Source organism: Phyllostomus hastatus, unplaced genomic scaffold (genome assembly GCF_019186645.2).
Source record: "Phyllostomus hastatus isolate PE091 unplaced genomic scaffold, TTU_PhHast_1.1 phas_scaffold_345, whole genome shotgun sequence".
Taxonomy (NCBI): Eukaryota; Metazoa; Chordata; class Mammalia; order Chiroptera; family Phyllostomidae; genus Phyllostomus; species Phyllostomus hastatus.
In genome coordinates, this window is record NW_025334024.1 from 6,582,166 (window position 1) to 6,595,093 (window position 12,928).

Genomic DNA, 12,928 nt, shown 5'->3' on the forward strand with positions numbered 1-12,928 from the left:
ACTGATTTCCCAGGAACGTTTGGACCTCCAGGAGATCATGTCCCATTAGTGTCTACCACAGCATTGCTGGTAACTTTTGTAACATGCTGACGTGTTCCTTCTCCTTTCACACAAGTGGAAAAGTACAAAAAATAAATCTGACCTAGAATTATTTCCGAAGACCATGGGTACTTGTCACTACACACAGAACAGAAGGATTGATTGTTAACTATAGCTTTCCACCCAGCCCACCCAGAGAGTTCTAGTGAAAAGGTAGAAAACCCAGCCAGTCCTCTGGTATCACCTGCCTGATTCCAGACACTCATGTGGATACACATCCTATGGATCAACTGAGTTTTCTACCTTTGAATTGTATGGTGGGGGTGGGGGTTTTGTCTTTGAAAAAGCTTGCTTTCCATAGCACTTCAAAACTCAAACAAGAGTCAACTTGCATTTCATCTTAAGAGAAAGTTTCATTATTAGATTACAATAAAAGGCAAAATCAACAAGTCACCTCTGAGTCTATTTCTCTGTGAATTGGGAAAACCTTTGTTCACTTCCATCTACACCCTGTGTCTGCCCTCACTACCAGCAGGTTGTAGCGGTGGGCTGCGGGGTGATAACATCCCAACAAATGATTCTGCAATGCACGTTCCTCCGTGGCATCATTTTCTGAGTTAGGATAATGCTGGGTAATCCCATTTAAAGCCCTATCCAAGTGACTCAAACTTCACAACCAAGCAAACCAGTTTTACAAACCACAGGAATTTAATTTGGCCTCACACTTGCAGTGGAAAAAGGAACACAAAAGAAGAAGGAGAAAAAGCTGGCAGCTCAGCTAACAAGCAACTGCCTTCTGGACACACTGCCAGCTTGATCCAATTAAGAAATATTAGCCATCTAATGACAGATAAGAAGACAAAGGTTCAGATCAGGCCAGCAGCCAAGCAAACTGCAAAGTTTACAGCCCTAGTAAGTCCCTTCAATTCAGGGATGGGCAAAAGTAGGTTTACAGTTGATTGTATGGAAAATGACATGCAAATTATTACAATAGCTTTATCAACTCAGAAGAATGTCATGATGCAACTGTAAGCTTTTTTACCAGTGGACAAAAATACTCTTGCCCACCTGTGTATTTAAAAAACACAGCTAGGCACAAAAGAGAGCCTGGCTTTTTAAGCCTCCTTGCATTTCTAGGAAACAAGAGTTAAAGTCTAGAAAACAGTCAAACATAATCTTAGAACAAAATTCTGTTAAAGTCTAACAAAACCTAGGGGACTTTCCTGGAAACATAAAATACCACAGGTTTGCTTATTAATGTTTTCCCTGGAAAATTAATAAAATCATGGCTTAGATGCACTTCACCTTCCCATCCTCCCAAGTATACCTCCTAAAGAAAGCAAACCAGAACAATGTAGTGAAAACTACTTGGGGATGTGCTTTCATTTACTCTACAACCAAGCATTTTATTTTTAAACCAAATCTGAAACAGTCCCGCCGAGACAAAGCAAGTGCCAGATCCTGCCCTGGGTGAGAATCGCAGTGCAGTCAGTCAACTTACCTGTGATTAGCACAGCCTTTTGATCCACAGGTAACAACTCTTGGCCAGATAAGTAAATATACAAGAGGAAACATGACAGGGAGAAGAGGATCAAGCCCCAGAAGAGGGACAGGCTGAGCAGGCAAGCCCCTCCCCAGAGGCCTGCCAGGCAGACCACCTTTCTCCCCACCTGTCCTGGGCTCTTCTTGAGTTGGCAGAGAACAAGTCCCCCTAGCGCTGCCGTGACAGCCAGGCAGAGCCACGCTGTCTCAGAGGAGAGAGTACTCATTCTCAGAGACTCTGCTGCACCTTTTTGCACTCACGACAAGTGGGTAAAGGCTGGCTGGAAGCAGCCTGAGTTATATGAACTGAGAGCCAAGAAGGGAGGGGGAGAACAGCCCTGACACACTTTGAATGAGCCTGGATTAATCATACCCACACAGGCACGTAGTTCCTAGTGCGGTTTGATATAAATACCAGAGCACTTCCTATGTGATTGCTCTCCCCACACCCATTGTGTGAATGACACATACATGTTCTCACCACATCAAATAAGCATTCATTCTCTAATGACCTCTGGAGAGAAAAGTAGTTGGATAATTATTGACAAAATTTGATCTGAACAGTGAATTACAAAACCTCTAGCTCCTAGGAAAATATGCTTCTTTAGGAGTCTGTGTTGCATCTGTTTGTCAAATTCTTTTTTGGATTGGTGTGTGTGCATGTGCGTGCATGCGTGAATGTGTGTGTGTGTGTGTGTGTGTGTGTGAGAGAGAGAGAGAGAGAGAGAGAGAGAGAGAGAGAGAGAGAGAGAGAGAGAGAAACCAGGCAACCAGTGAAGTTCGGAAGATAGACCCTGGAGGGGGAAGGCATCACTGATCTTGTCTGTGTTCACAGGATTCCTGCCACCTCCCACCTGAGTCAGGCTGAAGGGTGGATGAAGAGAGAATAAAAACTAGAAGAGATTCATGGCAGATGAAAAGTGCTTTGGTCTTGCCAGAGGGGAGATATGCCTACGAGAGATAGTAGCAACAATAATACAACTAATAATGCCCCACACATACCTACGGGTGCTTATTTGTGCCAGGAGTAATATTTAGCTACTTAGCCATTCATTCTCTATTGGGCCCCTAATCTCTGCCAAGCTCCGTTCCAGGCACTGGCACTCAACAGTCAATATGCTCAGTCTCTTTGAATATAATATCCTTATCACAGTAGATTCTATCATTGTAGTGACTTTACAGGTGAGACCACTGAGGCACAGAGAGGTTAAGAGACTTGCCCGAGATCGCACAACACTGGAGTCAAGCAGGCTTGTTTCAGAAGTGTATGCTCTCCCCCACTCTACAGTACTGCCTGTTCTAGACAAAAAATAAAAGATAATCATCATGTAATATACTAGGGCTTCCTTACCTTAGCCTCATTCGAACCTTAGGAAACATTTCAAGGTGGGTATTGTTATGCCCACTTTACAGAGAGGAAAACAGGGACTGGAGAGGGTAAGTAGTGGATCTGGACCCACACTAATGACTTACTGGGTCGAAAACCAGCACTCGAAGCTGTGACACCTTACTGACCACCAGAAGCAATGCTGACCATCCGAAGAGGGTGCCGAACCACCTGGATTATGGCATGCCCTGTGTGTGCCAGGCACCAGAATGCCAATAAAGACTAGGCATTGGCATATCTGGAGAGATAAGAAAAGTTCTCACTTGGAGGTCAGATTACTTGTTTTCAAACCCAATCTTAGCTCTGCTAAGACAGGGTATGTGACAGAATACCTGCAATCAATAAAAGCCACAGAAGCTGTCAAGAAGATAGTAAAACCACATCCTACCCTCCAAACCCCCCCATCCCCACTGAGTTTATGGCTTAAAACTGTCAGAAACCTACTCGATCCAATATGGCGACTAATTTCACCTAATCGTAACCCCTAGCCTCATTCTACGCTCACTACTGTGAGCATACAAGAGCGTGCTAAACGACACACCCCGACCTGCCCTGATCAGAACAGGAAAAGCCCAGCCCCAGCTAAGTGACTCATTGGGTAGCTCAGATGATTGGAACATGGTCCTGTGCACCAAAACTTTGCAGGTTTGATCCCCGGTCAGGTCACATACCTGGCTAAAGGTTTGATCTGCAGTTGGGGCAGTACCTGCCAGAGGCAACTGATCAATGTATTGATGGTTTTTCCTCTTTCTCGCTCTCTCTTTAAAATCAATAAACATGTCCCCAGGTGAGGATTAAAAAAAAAAGAAAGAAACAGAAAGACCATATAAGCACACAAAATGGCTTATGAAGCTTCTCCGAGAAATCTCCTTCCCTTTCCCTGAGAAGGTCCTAAATACTCTTCCCCTTCATTGAATACCCTACCCCCACACCACCATTAAATGAACCTCAATAAAGAAAGCAAATTCCACTAAAGGTGGGAAGCTGTCTCTGTGGAGTAGCCCATTCTCTGTCTCACTGCTTCACTAATAAACTCACTTTCACTTTAAACTCTAGCTGGCTTGAATTTGAATTATTTCCTATGCAAAGCCAAGAACCCACAGTGGGTCATGGACTCTCAGGTCCCCAACCCTGAAACACCTACATCACTGCCACTTACTAACTAGGTTGTCTTGAGTGGGTGATATCACCTCCTTAGACCCACCATCCCCTTGAACCTGGAAAAGTCAGCATTTGTGCTGCCTGTCATGAGAACCAACAAGTAGAAACAAAGATTGAATCTTTATGGCTGCTTTATTCAGATGCTGGCTATCCAAGAAGATGATAGGTTTTGTACCTTCAAAAACAATCTTAACATCTCATCTCAAGCCAAACTTTTTATAAGGAGAAGAAAAGGGTAAAGGATTTGGAAGGGGGTTGATCATACAAGAGTTACAGTCCAGCTGTGATTTTCCTAGTATTTCTTTATCTGCTGATCCAACAATTCTTTTTCTGTATCAAGGATGTTCCCTCCCTGGAACACAGTGGCTCAGATACCATCTCAATCGATTGTTTGCAGACCCCTAGGGCACAACCTCCTGGAGTCACTTAGGTCATTTACTCCAGTTCTTGGAATAACAGCTTTCCACATACATTAATCTCTTAAGCCTATCAATTATAACTAAAACTAAAATCTTTAACTCTTGAGTTCCCCTATGACCCTCAGCTATAAAATAATAAAAATATCAAGGTAAATCACTTAGCACATCCTTCCTATGACACCAGAGACAGCTTCGTAAATGCTGGCATTAATAATTTGTGTTTTTTAAACAGGATAGTGTGAGGGAGGAAAAATAAAATTTTCTCCCACCTTTCTAAGTTCTTTTGGCTGGACCATTAATCAAATTAACAGGAGAAAATAACCAAATGTATTACTCATATACACTTTTGGGTTCTGTAAGAATGTGAGACCCCAGCACACGTCGGGCAGTTGAGGCTTATACGCCATTTTGAGCTAAGGGGAAGGCAGAGGGTGGGGGAGTCCTTTGGGACTTCAAAGTGGGAGGAGGCAATTCACATGGAGGTGGAAAAGCAAAGGCTTGGGAAATTAATGTTCAATGGGCCATCTTTCAGAGTAGGACACAGAGAGGACGTTCATCAAATGGGCTAAATAGCAAGCTAGGTTCCTCCCTTTCTATCATAACTACTTCATATTAAACTATAGTTATCTATAAAAGCTCCCTTCTTTGAGCAGGTCCTCTAAATTCTTTTAGGCAAATTAAAGTGAAGGTTAAAAGTTTTTCCTGAGTCTTTTTATTTTATTTTATTTACTTATTTTTAGAAAGAGAAGAAGGGAGGGAGAAAGAGGGAGAGAAACATAGATAGGTTGCCTCTCACATGCCTCCAACCAGGCATCTGGCCTTCATTGTGACCCAGGCATGTGTCCTGACCAGGAATTCAACAAGCAACCTTTTGGTTCACAGGTCAGCACTCAATCCACTGAGCCACACAAACCAGGGCTTCCTGAGTCTTTTGTTTCTTGAAAATTACAAGCTTAAAAGAATCAATATCCTAAAAATCATATTTTGGAGTAACAAATTCTTTCCCCTCACAGGAAGACCAGAAGGACTAAAATAAAGTACCCAATGGAATGCTGACTTGTCCCAAAATATGAATGAAGTTAGCAGCAAATGTTGAGGGGCAAGGAGGAGGAAGGGAGAGGAGGACTTCAATTATGGATGATCTGGGGGAGGCAGGACTATGGAAGAGATGTACCCAGCTTCCTATCATGTAAGAAGGTAGACAGTGCTTTGGACAGGGAATGGGGGAAGCTGGCTCTGGTCTCACTCTGTTTATTCACTCTGCACCAAATGCCTAGCCTAGGGCCTGGCACACGGTATGTACTTAATTAATATTTTTTGAATGAATATGGGAAGGAGAAGGTCTCTATCAAGTGCCTTCCAGGTAGCAGAATTTTACCAGACAGGAAATTCAACAGTGAGTAATATGGACCCAGTTCCTGACCTTGGGGAGCTAAAGGAAAAGCTGCCACAGGAGCGGTGACTAGTGGGACTGGATGGTGGTGGAAAGGAAGGCTTTCATCACTTGGGAACACAAATGGAGTTGCAGAATTCCCAGGTGAGAACGGGCCCCTTCTGAGCCCCTATGTCTGCATTGCTTTGACTGAGGACTTCAGGGTTCTAGTCCACTTAAGAACTGCTCTGCGTCTGAATGAAGACTTCCTCCATATGACTGAGCTGAACTATGTCTCATTTTTACTTATCATTTTGTCCTAGAGCTGTCCTGGGGGCTCTCCTTGTTTGGCCAGTGTCTCATTTCTGTCAAGCTTATTCTTAGATTTTCAAGGGAATAGAGCTAATTGGATCAACTCATTCTTGCTAATGATGCCAGTGAGTCAATGTACTGCTTCTTTCCTTTTTGAAAGTAACTTCTGAAGACAAGATATCTTACCCAACAGAGAGAACCTTCCAAACTGGGCAAAAAAAATAAAAATTTCTGAGAATCCTAGAATGTAGATTTTCTTAGAATCAGTGGTTCTTGAGTTTAGAAGGGAATTTGAAGAAGTAACTTCCCATCTATTGTAAAATGCAGCTTCTCTCTGTAACATCCCCACCAAGTGGTCATCTTACCTACTGCCAGTAAGTACACTTGACTTTCTAATTCAGGATAGCTCAGTGTATTAGAAAACTCTTCTGGGAAGAGCTTGACTGTGGCGTTGTCCTTTCTTTCTCACTTGAAGTCACATAGAGCACATCTAGTCCCCATTTCTTTCAGATATTTGAGGATTGTTATTATGCCTTACCTTCTCTAGTCTGATAGGCCTAGATCCTCTGAATTGCCTCATATATACAATAAAATATGGCTTATCTGGTGCTAAGTGCCTGAAATGGACATGTTTTTAAGGTACAAACATTTAAAAAGTCATATTGTTGCAGTAACTGAAAAATATGATATTATGGTTAGTGCAGCATGGCAATGGCATAATTCCCCAAGTAGAGGATTACTTGTTTGTGGATGTCATGGTGACCCAAACTTCAAGATACATACAGGGCAGTACAGATCATAACAGATAATCTCAGGGATATCAGGATGATCTTTCTGGTAACACAAGTTTTGTTACAGTTTTCAAGATTTGGGGCAATGACTAATGTTTTAAATGTTGAATCATAACGTGTAAATATTATAAATGTCATTCTCTATTTCATACAGTAGGAGGAGGGATGAGGGGAACCAAGAGAAAACAAGCAGAAGTTAGGGTTGGATCAAGTCATTGTATTACTGTCATTGAACTGTTGTGGGGTATAAAAGTCTAAACTCCATAACATCAGGTGGAGTCAGATTCCAAATAAGCAAGATCTCGTTTATTGTACAAAGGGTTTCAAAGATCCTTAGTGTGGATGAAAAAAAAGGTTCTACAAAAAGTAACCTCACAGAGTTATCATAAATTCCTAACTGGGCAGGTGTTGGTGGGTAGTCACTTTCCAGGCATATTAACTTTTTAGTTAAAGGTTTATCTTTGCCTTTAGCAAGCCCTGTCCATGGTTTCTGAGCACCTAGGTTAACACACCTTTCAAATAAGAGAGCACATAATCTCGTTAACTATCCTATAATTCAATCCTCACCTTACTTTCTTCCAACTTTATGTAATCTACCTTATGTTTTCTTATTTCCAAATACATAAAAGAAACTGCAAACTTATTCTTGGGAGCACTTGAGATCTTGCTTTACAACAATTGTCAGTTTGGGCTCCAAAACTCTTACAAAAATTCTCTACAGGTTTGGATGTTTTTAAGTTGACATTGAAGCCTGGCCCTTCTTAGAATTGGATTTAATTATATCTTCCCTGGAAAGGTTGGGTCAGATTGGGGCATAGTATGTTTAGTACAATATTATATTATATATTTGTTTCCACCCCCTTCTCTTCTCAGCACTGACAACAGCAAGGGACAATAACCAAAACAAGAATGAAAAAGTCAAACGCGCGCACACACGCACACACACACACACCCCTTTCTTTAAATTCAGTAAGTATGATTAAACACAGATTACAGGGTAGGTCTCCTCCTGTCAAGCACATTTGTAATCTCAATTTAAAAGATTTAAATATTCCTCTACAATCCTGGTGGCTTTATGTAGAAATAGATAAATGACCTGAATATTCCCAAGCCTTTGGCTTTCTGGGACTTTTCTCCTCACTCATACCACTGGAGTCCTAATGCCCTACACAGAACTCTCCATTATCTCTGAGGATTTAGGGGAATTTGCATTTCTCATAAAGCATTTCCTGGTACCAGCAGGCCCAGAGAGCTCTGGCTCCCACCAGCAATTCAGTTCCCTTGGGCTCCCAGCAATTCCCTTCAGACTGCTACCAAGACTTTGAGCTCAGAGCCTTTTCTCAGCCAGCAGAAGGGTGAGTTGGGACAGGCGGCACTGTCCCACAGTATCTATCCTACAGCACCAGTGAGACCAGGCTCTTGTACATAATAGACTTTTGCTAGAAACTGGAAGGTAGGGGGTAGCAACAAAGGGGGTTGTACTAGAAGCACCCTGGGCAGTGTAGCTCACTTGGTTGGAGTGTTGTCCTGTAGACTGAAGGGTTGTGAGTTCGGTTTCTGGTGAGGGCACATACCCAGGCTGTGGGTTCACTCCCCAGTCAGTGTGTGTATAAGAAGGCAACCAGTCGAAGTTTCTCTCTCTCTCTCTCTCTCTCTTTCTCTCTCTCTCTCTGAAGAAGCACCAACAGCATGGATTGGCTGACCCTCATTAGTTAATGAGACCCCTTGGCCCCACCTGCCCTTGGAGAGATTTCTCTGGATGACACTCTCTCCTGGGATTCTGCAGTCTGCTTGTTTGCAAATGTTTTAAACCAGGGGCCCTTCTGTGCAAATGAAATAATTAAATGGAATAAGAACTGGTGGAACAAAGGCAAGCTTAGCTATCCTGGTGGAAGCCAAGATGAGGGTAGGTGACCATCAAGTTGGGCTTTTCGATCATTATTGAGGCAGCCCCAAGGCACCTGGGTATTTGACCATTGATTTATCTAAACTTGCAGTGAGAAACCTGAGGAGCAGAGAGGGTGAGGCAAGGTAGTAAAGCTAGGGAAATTCCTTGACTAGTGGAATAAAGGAAACTGAGACAAAATAATTAGACAAGGCCAAACCATGTGACCAACTAATAGCCAGCTAATGGATCACAAGGTTTTATCTTCCCTAACCAAGGACACTTAGGAGCAGATGGTTTACATATTTCAGATTGTCTCAGAACAGAATGGCCTGGGTCCCAGTCCCTCTTCAATAACATTCTTTAAAAATAAAACTAACCAGAAAATAACCCCTGACCCCACTCTACGCACATTTTGATGACTCAGCATATTGAAGGACACACCTGAAAAGCCAACGAGTATTCTGTTAAGACCTCCCCTAGGATTCCAGCTGACCAAAGAAAGATAAAAAGCCTCAAGACAAAGGACACACAGAGCGCTCTCACTAGAGCATGCCCGTGCTTTGTATCTCTTCGGTCTTTTTCCTAAACTCTAAGGGTCCCTATGAGACTTGCAACCAGGGGAACAGCAGGCAGTAGCAGCTCCTCCTGGGCTAACCCCCTGAACTTCTCTCCAAGACCTCCTTTTTCTCTGACTCTCCCAGTGAGCTCACTTCTTCTACTGTGACTTCTCTTTCTCAGAGATCCAAAGCAGCCCACCTAGGCTCTCTCCTATTGCTTCTTCTACCTTAAGCCCTTCCTTTGTTTTACTATCCCCAGCTTTAATAAACATACTCTCCAGATCACTTGGACTTGTGTTGTGAAGTCTTTCCTGCATGAAGTCAAGAATATACACAGTGCTGACAGGCCTGAGGCAGACCCGCTCTGAGCCCAGACTCTGTCTGGCAACAAGGGGGACGATGCTTGACCAGAATCATAAGGACAATGAGCACCAGAATTTGGTGTATAACCAGTGCTCTTGCCGTGTGTGTGTGTGTGTCTGTCTATGGGAGTATATGTGTGTGTGCATGTGCATATGTGTTTATGTGTGTAGTGTGTATGAATATAACTATGTATGTGGGTGTGTGTCTGTGGAATAAGTGGATGTATATGCATATATATATGTGTAGGTGTAGTTATGCGTATTCACACATGTATATAGGTATGTGGGTATTTGAGAGATTGTACACGTATATGTGAAGGGGTGTCTCTGTGTGTTACATGTGTGCATTGTGTATGTGAAAGGCTGAAGGCTGATATGGGTTCCATTTTTGCTCCTTTACAGTTCTCAAGTCCTGCTGCTAAGCATCTCCTTGGGCTCTGTAGTCTGTAAACAGGAGACAAAATTAACAATATTTCTCTCATTGTGTTTTTAGGGAATCACGTGAGCTCAGTGCTTGCTGGTCAAGTATTTACTACAGAGTTCTCATCAATAATTGTTGACTTCAGGAACATCAACCTTACTTGTGAGTCAGAAGACCACCCCGACCTGCTTTTTCTTTACCTGTCCTACTGCCTTTCTGTCAGTGGAGACCATACCCAAGCTGACTGCCTTTATGAGCTACTGAAGACCATAAATACAAGAATGAAGCAATGTGGATGGGTGGGGTGATCTAAACTTAAGCAGTAGAAGATTTGCCTAATAATTGGCTTATAGTCCACTTCATATTATCATTTACCAAGTGTCCATTCAGTGCCAATAATTAGAGGTCCAGACCCCTCCTTGCCCTGAGCGACTCAAGTGTTAATGAGAAAGTGTACTCATGAACCCAATGTCCTCACCTCCCATACATTGTATATCAGAACAATAGTATTAGTAAAGGGCCAGCTTGAAAGATCACCGAGTTCTATTTTGTTTTACCCATTTGGATACTTATAAGGGATCTCCTCCGACATCACTCTACTTTCACAAACACATTAAGAAATCAACATGTATAAAAATATTTCTGCTCATGTGTAGAAAAAAGTCTGTTCCATGACAGACCACACAACCACTGCCTGAGCGCTGCCAGACCTGCCAGCTAGGTCCTGGTCAGGACAGCTAATGCTTCCCCTAAGCCCCTTCAGAGGTTGTCTGCCTGACCTCTCCCCTCCACGTCCCTACACGGCAGCTAGTTTATGCTGGCTCCTGAAATGGATCATTGCCCTGCCCCAGGCAAGCACGACAGGCATTTTCTCCTAGGCTGGGTGGGTCACGTCCCAGTACCCCCATCTATCTTGCCATGTCCTATATAAGGCCTTTGTCCCTGCTGCATGGCATGGAGGTTATCCATAATGTCTTGAACCACCCAGCATGCCCTTTATATGTAAGTTTCCTTAATATACTCTTAATGTAATGATAGAGTTGTCAGCTTTTTCCTCTGGTCTCTCAGCCCTTGGAAATTTTTCCCAATACCATACATCCAAATATTTCTGTTTCTCTTCTTAACCACCTTCTTAAATGTCTTAAAACTAGTCTATATCCCCTGTCTCCACTTCATTTCCTCACTCTTGGGAAGGACCAGAGCCTGGCAATTCTGCCCTGAATAGAAGGGAATGATGGCAGAGATGCTCTGCTGTCTGAGCTGAATGTTTGTCAGCTTCTCCCTGCAGAGGAAGGGAGGTTGTCCATCTCTTTCCATGTTTGTCAGCCAAGCCAGAGCAACCACCCCATCAAGGCGGTGCTGACAACAGGACTGCCGGAAGCAACTCTTAAATGTGGTATACAGATAGTGCCCATTTCGCACTGGTCCATGATGCAATGATGGTCATCACTAAGGACAAGGTACCGAGTTTTCATGAGATTAAATTCATTTAACTTAAAGGATTGTCTTCAGAGATTATAGCCTTCCTCTCTTTCTAGAATTAAAATATAGAATATCACAGTTAGTTGTGTCTGTTTTAATGCCCTTACTTTGCAAAATTAAAACCACAATGAGATATCACATCACACCTGTCAAAATGGCTACCATCAATAATAAATCAGCAAACAACAAGTGTTGGCAAGGATGTGGAGAAAGGGGAACCCTCATGCACTATTGGTGGGAATGCAGACTAGTGCAGCTACTATGGAAAATAGTATGGAGTTTCCTCAAAAAATTAAAAATGGAACTGTGTTTTGACCCAGGGATCCCACTTCTGGGAATATACCTAAAGAATCCCAAAACACCTATTCAAAAGAATATTGCACCCCTGTTTTCATAGCAGCATTACTGTATTTGCAACAGCCAAGATCTGGAAATAGCCCAAGTGCCCATCAGTAGTTGAGTGGATAGAAAAGCTGTGTTACATTTACACAATGGAATGGATGCTATGCAGCAGGAAAAAGAACTCACCTTTTGTAACAGTATGGATGGACCTGGAGATTATTGTGCTAGATGAAATAAGACAGTCAGAGAAAGACAAATACCATATGATCTAACTTATATGTGGAATCTAATGAACAAAATAAACTGACAAACAAAATAGAAACAGAAGCATAGATACATGGAACAGACTTACAGCTGTCAGAAGGGAGTGGGGAGGGGATACTGGATGAAAGAAGGTGAAGGGATTAGCCAAAGAACATATTCACACAACCCGCAGACACAGACAGTGGTGCAGCTGACGGCCAGAGGGAAGGGGGGCAGGGGCTGGGTGGAGGTGAGCAAAAGCAGGGAAGGGGTGGGGGAGAAGTTGGTCTATATACCTCCCCAAATTTTGATCTGAAATCTTACACGTGTTCAAAATTCAAAAACTTGGGAGCCCCACTAACAGATCATGGGTAGAAATCCAACTCTGCTATTTACTTGACTGTGTGAACTTCCTTCTCTGCTTGGTGCCATTGTCTTCTTGAAACAGGCTATTAAGACAGGACAAATGGGACAGGGAAACTGAGTCAGACAGTAAAATGGCCAAGCAGTCCACAGCCAGCTAGTAAACTGCAAAATCCTATCTTCGGTAACTAAGGACACTTAGGAGTAAATGGTTTGTACTTCTCCCCACAACCAGAGTGTAAATAGC

At 42.9% G+C, this 12,928-nt stretch overlaps 1 protein-coding gene across 2 annotated transcripts in view; it reads right to left on the reverse strand.

Annotated features, from left to right (window-relative positions):
• HSD17B2 (hydroxysteroid 17-beta dehydrogenase 2) overlaps positions 1–1,893 on the reverse strand; it is a 46,740-nt gene extending 44,847 nt beyond the window's left edge. Inside the window, exon 1 of one of the 2 annotated variants that reach the window (XM_045818935.1) lies at positions 1,541–1,893. In XM_045818935.1, the coding sequence (XP_045674891.1) occupies positions 1,541–1,808 (268 nt within the window). In that variant the 5' untranslated portion in view covers positions 1,809–1,893. The remainder of the gene's footprint in view (positions 1–1,540) is intronic. The other variant, XM_045818934.1, reaches the window with a different exon arrangement.
• Between the last annotated feature and the right edge of the window lie 11,035 nt (positions 1,894–12,928).